At 60.6% G+C, this 11,616-nt stretch overlaps 1 protein-coding gene across 1 annotated transcript; it reads right to left on the bottom strand.

Moving 5' to 3' along the window:
- Positions 1-482: 482 nt before the first annotated feature.
- CRB3 (crumbs cell polarity complex component 3) lies at positions 483-5,504 on the bottom strand. The gene is made up of 4 exons (XM_065419626.1): positions 5,452-5,504; positions 4,735-4,865; positions 1,045-1,091; positions 483-686 (listed from the first exon to the last, which is right to left on the bottom strand). Exons 1-4 carry the CDS (start codon positions 5,502-5,504, stop codon positions 483-485), a joined length of 435 nt encoding a protein of 144 aa, XP_065275698.1.
- Positions 5,505-11,616: the final 6,112 nt, after the last annotated feature.

Raw genomic sequence — 11,616 nt, 5'->3', positions numbered from 1 at the left:
ACCCCCCTGCAGCCGGCCCCAGGACAGACAGACGCAGACCGAGGTAGGGGAGATTACAGGACACGTGTGAGACGCAGACGGGGGCGGAGGGGGGAAAAGGATTAAGTGTTCAGCCAGGTGGAAACACGCGCAAGGTGTGAGCGCTTCGCCAATATCCCAGCGCAGCAGCCGAGGCTCCCGCCGCTTCTGCCACCAGGGGGCGATGTCGCGCAGCACCAGCATGGCCAGCAGTTTCCCAGGCAAGCTGCCCCGTGCCAGCCCTGGCTGGGCAGCACCCCCCCACCCCCGCAGGAGGAGGGCGCAGGTGGAAATCCGATGCATCCAGCGACGAAGACCTCGGCTCCTTCCAGCCAGCAGAGAGCAAGGAGCTGCCCCCCCCCCCCCCCTCCAGATATGCAGCTGGCTCTGGAACCGCAGGGTCCAGCCGGTACAGAGTCTGCCAGTCCGGGGAGGGGGGGTGTGTGACCCCCCCTCCCCCCGGGTCAGATCAGCCGCTCCTCGGGGGGCAGTTGGAGGTTAGCGTTCGTCACCACCCGAGCACCCACCTGCTCCTCGTTGCTGGGCCGGTAGGTGCCCTCCGTCTGCCGCCTCTCCCGCACCTTGAGCGCCCCAAAGATCACGAGTCCAATAAGCAGGAGACCCCCGACTAGGGAGGGGACAATGATGGCCGCCAGCCGCTCCGACTCCTGCCGGGGGGGGGGGAGAGAGTGAGACGGAACCAGAATCATGCCCTGCCCAGCTCCCCGTGGGCGTGGGGGGCAGAGAGGTGCCGTGGGGGGGGGGGGGTTTACACCAGGAGCCAACCAAGAGTGTGGGAGGTAAAGACAGGGGCTCCCCAGAGGAGGTGGTAGGGAGCTAAGCCTCCTGCCCCAGATCCCCCCCTTCCCAAATTGGACCCCCCCCCCCACACACACACCCTGTACAATATCTCCAAGCTTCCGGCCCAGTTCCACTCAAGTCTCTCTCCCCAGTGCATGCTGGGATAACCCCCCCCCCAAACACACACAGCTGATCCGCCCCCCCCCCCCCCCCACGCCTACTTACTGTGAGCCCCGATGCGGATGTGGGTGTTGCGGTGCTCCCGTTCGTGACTTGATTTAAAAGAAGAATAAAGAGAACGGAGCTTAGCGTGGGGAGGGGTACGGCAAGGGGGTGCGATAGGAGGCTTAGCTGTTAGGAGGCCTCTGCTGGAGTGCCCACCCCCCCACCCCCGCGATCAGAGAGCTCAACCATGGCACTGATGCTACGCAGGCACCAGAACCAACATGCAGCCACCTCTGGGGTGGGGTGTGGCAGCTGGTTAGCCACCGCAGAGCAAGACAATAGTTTAGGACAGGAAGTGAAGGAGATTCCCAGTTTCAAGTGCACCAGGGCAGGGGGAAGGTTATTTAGGGAGGCAGCAGCCTGGGGTTATCCAAGTGAGCTCTCACATCCTCCCTAAATTATCACCACCGCAATTCTTGGAAAAGTGCCATATGGAGTGACCTTTAATGACCTCAACGGGACAGCGCCCCCTACCGAGCCCAGCCCCTGCTCCCTGTAACACAGCACCCCCTAGTGCCACAGTGGGGCATTGGGGTCAGCACTGACAGCGCCCCCTGGCCCACTCCCTGCAGCACAGCGCCCCCCCTAGCACCACCCCGGGGGGGACCCTTCACCAAGCAGACAGTGTCACTTCCAGCATAAACCGCGGTTCGCCTGCTACCCCGACAGCAACCTGGCCTGACGCTGCCCCCCAGGAGCTCAGCTCAGCAAGAGAAAACCATCAACCACCAGCCCACGCTACCACCTGGGGAGCTGTGATGGTATTCCCTGCCCAGCAGGGGGCAGTAGTGCACACAAGCCAGCCCCTACTATGCTCATGCAACCCAGCTCTCCCCCCCCCCAGCTCTAACCACTAGACCCCCCCACACACCCCTGCCAGGGCTGGGGACAGAACCCAGGTGTCCTGACTCCCAGCCCACCCTGCTCTAACCACTCACCCCCACTTCCCTGCCAGGACTGGGGACAGAACCCAGAAGCCCCGATTCCCAGCTCTAACCACTAGCCCTGCTCCCAGCAGGTCCGCCCAATATCGATGGTACAACTCAACTGCCCCCCTGGGCTCATCCCCGCTCCCCCATGCACCATCCAGCCTCCCAGGGCCCGGGACTCTGCTTCCAGTCTGTAAGCAACACGCCAGCCGCTCCCTTCCCCTGCCTTGCCATTACGCAGGAAGGGAACTACAACTCCCAGGGTGCACCTCTCCGCTCCATCCTGCCCTGCCCAGTCCCCAGCCTGGCCTTCAGCCCATGCTCCCAGCTCCAGGGCAGTTGTGCATTGCAACCTAGAGAGCAGGTCAGGCCTGAACAGGCAGCTGGGAGGGGCTGGAGCCCTTCCCAGGACCCGGGTGCGACTCAGCTCTGGGATCCAGCGGGGGGGGGGAGGGGGAGGGGGGGGGAGTGGCAGGTATGCACAGGACTCTCCCCGCACAAGGCGGTAGAGCTGGTCCCAAGTCACCCCCCCCCCCACCCCCCCGCTTTGCTAGTCAATGGCAGAACTGGGGATAGAACCCAGGAGTCCTGGCTCTCAGCACCCCCCCCCCCCCTCTAAATCCCACTCTCCTCCCAGAGCTGGGGATAGAACCCAGGAGTCCTGAGTCCCAGTATACACACTGCTCTAACCACTAGACCCCACTCTCCTCTCAGTGCTGGGGATAGAACCCAGGAGTCCTGGTTCTCAGCACCCCCCCCCCTCTAAATCCCACTCTCCTCCCAGAGCTGGGGATAGAACCCAGGAGTCCTGAGTCCCAGTATACACACTGCTCTAACCACTAGACCCCACTCTCCTCCCAGAGCTGGGGATAGAACCCAGGAGTCCTGGCTCTCAGCACCCCCCCCCCCCCTAAATCCCACTCTCCTCCCAGAGCTGGGGATAGAACCCAGGAGTCCTGAGTCCCAGTATACACACTGCTCTAACCACTAGACCCCACTCTCCTCTCAGTGCTGGGGATAGAACCCAGGAGTCCTGGCTCCCACTTCTTGCTCTAACCACTCCCCTCCCAGGGCTGAGAATCCAGCAGCCCCTACTCCTACCCCCCCCTGCCCCCCAAGCCCTAGATCCTACCAGGGTTGGGAATGGAACCCAGGAGCCCTGGCTCCCAGCCCCCTGCTCCAACCACTAGCCCTTACAGTGCAGCCTGGATACAGTTTGCAAGGCAGGCGGAGTCCTTGATAAGGAATTTGGACCCTCCCCCCCTTTGCCCAGAGCAGTAAGTTACTGGGTGTTGAAACTGTTTGTTTGATGCATGGGAGGGGGGGGGGGGGTCTTAAAACTCTTGTAGGTGACTCCACCTGTAAACAGAGATGGGGGGGGGGGGCGGGGTGTGCTAAGAGATCAGCCAGTCCCAGAGACATTCCCCCAGCAGAGGTGACTCACCCCCCTGTTCCAGCCTCTCCCTCCCCCACCCCCTCCAGGGTGTGGATCCACCCGTGTCAGGCTCCGAAACCCAGCGCCGGGACAACTGAAACCACCTTGCCCCGCCGCGCCCGATCCCCCGGCTCTCCGCCAGGGCTGGCTCGGGGCCCGGGACAGGCCGGGATCAAGCCGTAACAGGGAAGGGGCCTTCCACAAACACACCTGCGGTTTGCCCTGGGGGGGAAGGGGGCAGCAGCAACTGCCGTGGGGGGGGGGGGAGATCTGGGGACTGAGAGCCACAGGATCTGCCCTGGGAAGCTGCGGGGGGGGGGGGGGGGGCGGCAGTGTTGTATGCTGGCCACATTAAAATCTAGTCACCGGCTTCAGGCATCAACTCCATTATATGGATTACGGTAGAGCCCCAATCATGGCCAAGGACCCCACTGTGGTGGGTGCCGAACATTATTTATTAGGTGTATTACGGTGGAAGATTTAATGGGAGCGGGGGGGAGATAATCAAACCTGCCAATCCGGGCCTTGCATGCCAAAGGGTGACACCCCCCTCTCCCAATGATTGCATGCAGAGATCTTTCTTCCTACCACAGAAATGCAGCCACCTCTGGGGTAGAACAGGGCAGCGGGCTAACAGCCATGCAGCAGCGCTACGCAGGGATCGCTCAGCCAATGCTGAAATGCAGCCACCTCTGGGGTGGGGCATGGCAGCCGATTAACTGTGCCCATCACCCCTGTGCTGGTAAACACACAAAAGGGTCAATGCTCTGTGTTCTGGTCCGACCCAGGCAATGCTGGGTTGACCCGGTGCTGCGTCCGCGTCCCTGGTGACCAGAATCTAAAGCCCCCTTCCGGCTGCCCCAACTAACGACAGCCCAGCAGCAACTTTAGTCAAGCTAAGCTGTAGCCTCCTGCCAGGGTGACTTGCCCGCAGCAGATCTTGCTAGCACCGGGCTCCAGTGAATGATTCTATCCACGTTATTGAAGTGGGGGGGCACCGCTGCCCTCTGCTGCATGGAATCAGAAGTGCTCATATGTGTGTCATAGGGCCTATACTGCCTATTGGGAGGGGGATTCTCCTTCCGGTCCTGGGCCATTGGAGCAGCAGGATAAGATTTCTGACCCTACCAACAAGAAGGAGAAGGGGTGAGCATAAGGGAAAAAAATCACTCGCTCAATCAGTGGTGGAGTTAAGAGAACTCCAGGCTGTTTAACCACTAGACCCCACTCCCCACCCAGAGCTGCAGATAGAACCCAAGAGTCCTGGCTCCCAGCACCCCTCCCCCCCGGTGTGGAAGCAGATGCACTTAACAACCCACCACCTACCTTGGCCCAGGGCCGGCTGTAACAGGGACTGCAGGGCCACGGCCAGGAGCAAGGGGTGACTGTAGCCCGCCATCGCTCCCCCGGGTGTCTGGGAGGGAGGGGGGGACGTGCGGGGGTCACTCCCCCTTTCCCTGGAGGGATCACAATCCTGCTGGTGCAACTGTCACACAGGCTCCTGCTTCCCGGCGTCCTCAGCCCGTCGGGGGGCGTGGGGGGCCCTTGGAGATGGGGATGACCAGGAACCGGGCAGCCCCCAGGGTTTCACCACCTGGCAAAGGGACAGAGAGAAAGGGGTCAAAGCCACTCGTAACCCCCCTGCCCCCTCAGTGACACCCTCCCCCAGCTCTGCATCCATTCGACCCACAGACCACCAAGCCTACCCCTCCATCAGGTCGGCTCTTCTGGGTGCTCTACGATCCGTCCACTTACTCGGATTGGCGTGAAATTTGCTGTGCCTCATAGGGGAGCGGGGTAGGGTCCGTGGTCCGAATTTGGGGTCGTTTGAGCAAGGGATTCGGGAGCCCCCCCCCCCCCCCTCAGCGTTTACAACCTCTTGTGGAGGTTGGTTGGTTTGCTTCCGCGCACCCCCGGGGTGGCTGGCTGGCTGGGATCCTCCCGGACTGAGCTCGGTTGCTCAGGATTTCTCTCAGCCAGTTCCTGGTGCCCACTGCCCCTTTGGCAGGGGGCGGGGTTGTACTGAAGTCACTAAAGGGTTACGTTAGGAACTCGGAGCGCCAGGAGCTGGAGTCCGAGAGAACGGAACTGGGCATGTGCAGAAATAATTCTAGGCTCTTATCCAGCCAATCCCAAAGCGCTTTACAAGGGAGGTCACAATCATTCCCCCCATGCTACAGATGGGGAAACTGAGGCAGGGAAGTGGCTTGCCCAGGGTCACCCAGCAGGCAGAGCTGGGCCTAGAACCCAGGTGTCCCAACCCAAGGCTCTGTCCGCTAGGCCACACTGCCTCCTCTAGCAAGCCTAGGCCTCAGCCGATGCAGCCCTCAGCACCGCGCTAGGCAAGCGTGACGCTGCTCCTCGTGGGGCTGCCTCCGGGATAGAATCCAGCCCCAACGCAGCTGGAAGAGACATCACCATGTCAGCCTAGCAGACAGCCCTGGGCTCTATCCCCAGTTCTGACCCTCTGGGCAAATCACTGCCCCGCTCTGTGCCTCAGTTTCCCCATCTGTACAATAAGAGAAAACGCGACCGCCCTGTCTCCCAGCAGGGGTGGAGAGAGTCTGTTTAGACAAGCACTTTGGGGCAGGGACTGTCTCTTATTCTGTCTTTGTCCAGCACCTCGCCCGCTGCGGATCCCACCTCATTCTCGGTCGGACCCCACCGAGATAAAGTAGAGGGCTGCCGACCCAGCCCACCCAACGAGAGTGCACACAGCTCATTAAGCTGCTGCCTGGGACCAGCTACCGCCAGGGAGATTCCTCCATCTGCAGCCGCAACTGGGCACTCAGCAGGCCGGACGTTCCCCTCTCTCCCTCTGGCGGAATCTGCCTTTTCCAGTCTCCCCCCGCCAAAAAAAAATCAATCGGGGTGCTTAGAACATGCCCAGAAATTCTGGAATCATGAGGCTAAATCTATGAAAGCTTGTGAAGACCCTGGATTGTAGCGAGATGGGGGCCGTGCAAAGTATCTAGAAAGCCACCCGTTAGTGGCCAAGCTCAGGAGTCCATAAGATCTACTTGGTGGCCCTTCTACGTTGTCCGAAATGCAGTAACTTCGCAATGCCCTGTCCGGTCGCTTCCAAACTTCCAGGGATATTTAGGGGCAGCACCCTGTTGATTTGGGGGACGATCAGAAAAACTGCAGGGGTGGGGGGTGGGGGAGAACAGCAGACACACGGAGCCCCCAACATCTGGTGGGTAGATCCCTGAGCTTTGACCAGGGCTCCAGATCAAAGAACCAGCTGAAGGCATGAAAAGAAAGTCCAAGAGATAATGGGGGGGAATGGGGCGCACAGAGCCCCTGGCAGGGGGTGTATAGGGGGCTGAGAGGAATGGGGATCCCTGAAATGGGGTGCACAGAGTCCCTGACAGAGGGGAGGAGGGGGGCACACAGTGAACGTGTGGGGGGGGGTAGAAGGAACCTCCTTGGTGTGTGGAATGAAGTTTCTAGTGATCCAGCCCTTTGGAGATACAAATGTCTTCATCAGGAGGAGGATTTTACACCCTAGGCTGTTCCTGTCACCCAGGGCTCCCCAAATTAGGCAGGACAAAGCTCGAAGGGGAGGGGTGGGGCGTAGCCAACTTGCCATGGCCCCTGCTCAGGGAGCCTTCACAGAACAGACCCTTTCCCCATCCCTGCTGCTCTCAGCTGATCCTCATCCTAGTCACATTTGAGGAGCTGCTGCATCTTCCGGGCAAGCAGCCAGGGTACCAAAGCACCATGCAGCCCTTGGCCTAATCCAGCCTCACAGCACCCCGGGAGGAAGGCAAGTATTACAGATGGGGAAACTGAGGCACCAAGCAGGGAAGGGACTTGCCCAAGCGAGAGGGAGGCCCGACAGAGAGCGACCCATGTGTTAATAAATGGCCCAACAAACCAAACCCAAATTTCTTCCAGTTGCCATCAGAAATGCTGCTCTCCAGTATTTCAAATAAGCCACAGGCCTCTGCATACACCCACAACAGCCATGTCATCTGAACCAGTCCCGAGCGCTTAGCGAGGTCTACAGAGAACCCGGCTAGGGCTCTGGGCTGGGAACCAGGAGAGCCGAGTTCCCTTCCCAGCATGGTCATGGGCAACTCACTGTGCCTCAGTTTCCCCTCCCACCTATTTAGACCTCAAGCTCTTTGGGGCCGGGGCTGCCTCTTGCCAGGGGCTATTTATCAAGGGGGGCGGCTTAGAAGCCGCACACCCTTGCTTAGGGAGCACGGTTTAGTGGCTAAGACACAGGCCTGTGAGTCAGACCCGGGATCCACTCCCAGTTCTGCCCGACTCCCTGAGCCTCCTCGAGCCAGTCACTCTCCCGTGCCTCAGTTTCCCCTGCTGCCCTGTGAAAACTCTTTTTTCCCCCCCTCGTCTATTTCGATTCCCTGCCCCCACAGAGCTTACATGGCAAGAGACAGCGTCTCCACCACACCCAACGCACCAGGGCCCTGCTCGCCTTTGGGGGCACTAGAGGAACCCAGATAATAAGGTAACACCCACGGGGCCACTCTCCATCTCCCTCCTCCCGGCCAGGGGGATGAAGAGCTGGGGGCTCCTGTGCAACTGAACATGGGGTGCAGGTCCCAGCGGGCCACGAGGGGGCTGGCACACCACATTTCTCTGGCGTGGACACACATCTGGGGCAGGGCCCATCTTTCTACTGAGGCTCCCGGGCGTGGGCAGAGCGGGAGGAAGGGTCTGTTGGGGACCTGGGTATGAAGCGGGGCAATGGGGGGCACACAACCCCCTTGGGAAGGGGGGGACCCTGGGATGGGGGAGGGGGAAATCATTCAGTCCCCAGCCGGACTCCTGCCCCCCTAAGCACGAGCCCAGGTCACAGATCACGGACCTTATTTCCGGCCCTCAGCAGCGGGAGCCACCAGCCCCCCCAAAGGGCAAATCTCCAGCCCCCCCCCCTCCCCCTAAGACCCTGCAGCAACATGGCAAGCCACTCAGGGCTAGTGATGGCCCCCCACCCTAGCCCACTCCAACTCCCCCCCATGCAAGCCCTGGGTCCATCTCAGGGCAGGGAGGTGGTTTTAAAGACATGGGGGTGCCCCTGGGTCCCCCCTCCATATCGACTCCCTCTGTGGGTTCCAGCCCAGCCGGGCCTCGCTGGTCAATTTTTAACCCAGCTGATTAAGCACAAACCCAGTGAAAGTCACCCAGAGCTCATTAACCCTGCGTGTGGCACCCCCGCCCAGAGCGACCCCCTCCCCAGACCCTCCAGCCGGGGCTACTCCCGAAACGGGGTGTGGGGGGGGGCTCCCCGAAGGAGGAAGCACCCGGAGAGATCAGGAAGCCCGGTCTCCAACATGAATCAACTCCAGGCACCCGATCGCCTGGATTCTCAGGGACGGCCGCCTTTGCCCTGGGCTGGGGCAGGAACTGGCCTGGGTCACCGCTCCCAGGCCACGGCGGGCCTAGGCTGGGGGTGGGTGTAGGTAACCCCAGGAGGGGGCATCCCCCCCCCCGGATCTGTGGCACCAGAGAAGCCAGACCCAAGGCACAGGTGTGGGGGGGGGGAAGGCAAAGACCAGCCTCCACCAGCAGCAGCCAAATTCCAAGTGGGGGAGGGGGGCAGATGCCCACTTCCCTGTGGGGCAGATCCCCCTCCCCGGAGGGTCCCCTGGCATTAAGTGGAACGGGGGGAAGTCTAGGCTCTCTTAAAGGGGCGGGGTTCTTTAGCCCTGCCTGCTCCCTGGGTGGGGGCTGCCCCATAGAACCCCAAGCCCCTTCCCCGCACTCACCGGCCCTGTCCCTCTGTCCGCTCCCTCCCAGGGCTTCGATCTGGCCAGCTCCGCCTTCCCTCTCGCTCATGTGACCCCGGGGAAGGCAGGTGCCTCCCTCCTCCCGCACCTGAGGCAGGCAGGCAGGTCCCGCCCCCTTCTCACCTGGGCGGGGCTCACCTGCGCGCCTGGCCCAGAGCTCCAGCGGCATCAGCCTGGCTCAAGGGGCACCCTCTGACCCTCCTGACCCAGGGGAACCGGCCCAGGATGCCCCAGAGAGCTGGGGATCTCCTGGGCCTATCTGTAGCCTAGGGGAGCTTGCCCCCAAAGACCCTGCCCAAGGTAAGGGGAGATCTGCCAAGCCCACCTGAGCTCAGCCACCCCCACACCTGCCCCACCCTCTCTTTTCCACATGCACCTGCAGCCATCAGGTGCACAGACCCCGACTGAGATCAGGGCCCCCATTGTGCCAGGCGCTGCACAGACATAGAGTGAGAGAAAATCCCTACCCCAAAGAGCTCAGATGCTAAATATACAAAAGGTGGGAGGGGAAACTGAGGCACGGTGTGGCGGGGGGGGGAAGCGAGTTGCCCAAGGTCAATGGCGGAGCAGGGAGTCGAATTAAGCTGATGCCTACCCTCGTGCCTGATTCCACTCGATCCCATGTGCAGCTTTGCTCACATACGTAGCCCATTGGCTTCAATGAAGGTTACTCACCTGAGTAAAGCAGGTCACGCTTGCAGCAGTTAGCCAGAAAGGCTGGTTTTGCGGTCGAGGCCATAGCCTGGAGAGCTGGCTAGCGCCCCTGTGTGTGTGTCCGTCCCTTTATCCGAGCATGTCTCCGGTTCCCTCTTGTAACACAGCCTCTCCACTGAGAAACCCAGGAATTGCCTGCTACTCTGTTCATCGATTCTAAGCCCAGGCGGGACCTCTGGGATCTAGACCTCAGGCTCCCGGTATCACAGGCCACCTCTCTCCACGGGGGGGGAACTTCCCGTGTGAGCTCCGTGAAACACCAATAATAATTACCATGTCCTTACACGGCTCCTTACAGCTCAAAGCGCGTTGCCAGCCTTAAAGAGTGGAGCCTTGACCCCCACCTCTGAGTGGAAAGCACTGGTATCCCCATTTTATAGAGAGGGAAACTGAGGCACAGAACAAGGAAGTGACTTGCCCAAGGTAAATCAACAGCAGAGATGAGAATAGAACCCAGGTGTCCTGAGAGCTAGCCCGCCCGCCCGCCTGATTCTGGGATAGAACCTACAAGTTCTAATTCGCTGTCCCTGCAGCTCTAGCCACTAGCCCACACTCTGTCCTAGAACTGGAGATAGAACCCAGGAGTCCTAATTCCCAGCCCCCCTGCTCTAACCACTAGGCCCCACTCCCAGATCTGGGAGTAGAACCCAGGAGCCTTGACTTTCTCTACCACTTGCTTTCCCCCCCTAACCTGCCTCCCCCTAGACCCCTGCTGCCCCCCAGTGTCTGACTCAGGTTCCCGCAGGCTCACAGCCCGGGTTGGGATTCCTAATGGAAGCGCGCCCCCTGCTGGGGGAGGTTCCATTAACCCCAGCAACCAGGCCAGAGGGGAGCCAGCCGTGCCAGGCAGCGGGCAAAGGGCCCCTGCAAACCGACTTGGCACTCGGAGGCAGCCGCTTTGCCAAGAAGCCCCTGGCCGCTCCCTCCCCCCCGCGACATTCCTGGGCGAGAAAGCTGCTGCTGTCCTGGCCAGAATGGAATTTAAATAAGCTAGAGTTATAAGCCTCTTGAACCCACCTGAGGTCAGGGCTGGGCCTAGATCGGATCTCTCCCTTGGGGCTGGGCTTGGGCGCTTCCTGGAGTGCAGGGGGCCGGATCCTGCTCTCGCCTCCAATGGTAAAAACCCAGATCAGCCGCCCCTCGCAGCCCCCGGATTAGCGCTCTTCTTTATGGGGAACTCGACCCATAGAGCCAGAGGGGGTAATCGTTCTCCTGCGACTAGATCAATTTCCCAGCCCTTCAGTCTGGTATTTTTTATCACTGTACGGCAGCATAGGCACGACGGAGCAGGGATGACTGCACTAGCTTGGGATGCAGGAGACCAAGAGTCAGTTCCTTGCTTGGGCACGGATGCTCTGTGCCTCAGTTTCTCTGTTTGTGTGTGTGTCGTGTAATAGCACTTCTCTAAGACTGTCAGATACTCGGGGGGGGAGGAAGGGGGTCATCTGAGCACATTAGACAGAGAGCAGCTGGTGCAAAACGTGTTAAAGACGATGGCTTCCCTTGGACTACGGGGATGTTTGGCTGAGAGGCAGCAGCATGGCCTAATGGGTGAGCAACTGGGGTCTTTAGGGCTGGATTTTGTTCTCAGCCCTGGGAGGAGAGGGCAATCTAGTTAAAGTGGGGGGGGGATTAGAAGCCAGGACTCCTGGGTTCTATTCCTAGCTCTAGGAGGAGAGTGGGGTCTAGTGGTTAAAGCCGGGAGCTAGGACACGTGGGTTCTATTCCTGGCTCT

Source organism: Emys orbicularis, chromosome 19, assembly GCF_028017835.1.
Source record: "Emys orbicularis isolate rEmyOrb1 chromosome 19, rEmyOrb1.hap1, whole genome shotgun sequence".
Taxonomy (NCBI): Eukaryota; Metazoa; Chordata; order Testudines; family Emydidae; genus Emys; species Emys orbicularis.
Note: the sequence above shows the minus strand (reverse complement) of the source record. Positions and strands in the feature narration are given on the sequence as shown.

Excerpts from the sequence above, each read along its gene's own strand:
- CRB3 (XM_065419626.1), bottom strand. The coding sequence starts at position 5,504 with ATGCCCAGTTCCGTTCTCTCGGACTCCAGCTCCTGGCGCTCCGAGTTC. Across the intron at positions 1,092-4,734 it reads ACAGCCGGCCCTGGGCCAAG|TCACGAACGGGAGCACCGCA; the intron begins GTAGGTGGTGGG and ends TTTTAAATCAAG. Across the intron at positions 687-1,044 it reads CATCCGCATCGGGGCTCACA|GAGTCGGAGCGGCTGGCGGC; the intron begins GTAAGTAGGCGT and ends CCCCCCCGGCAG.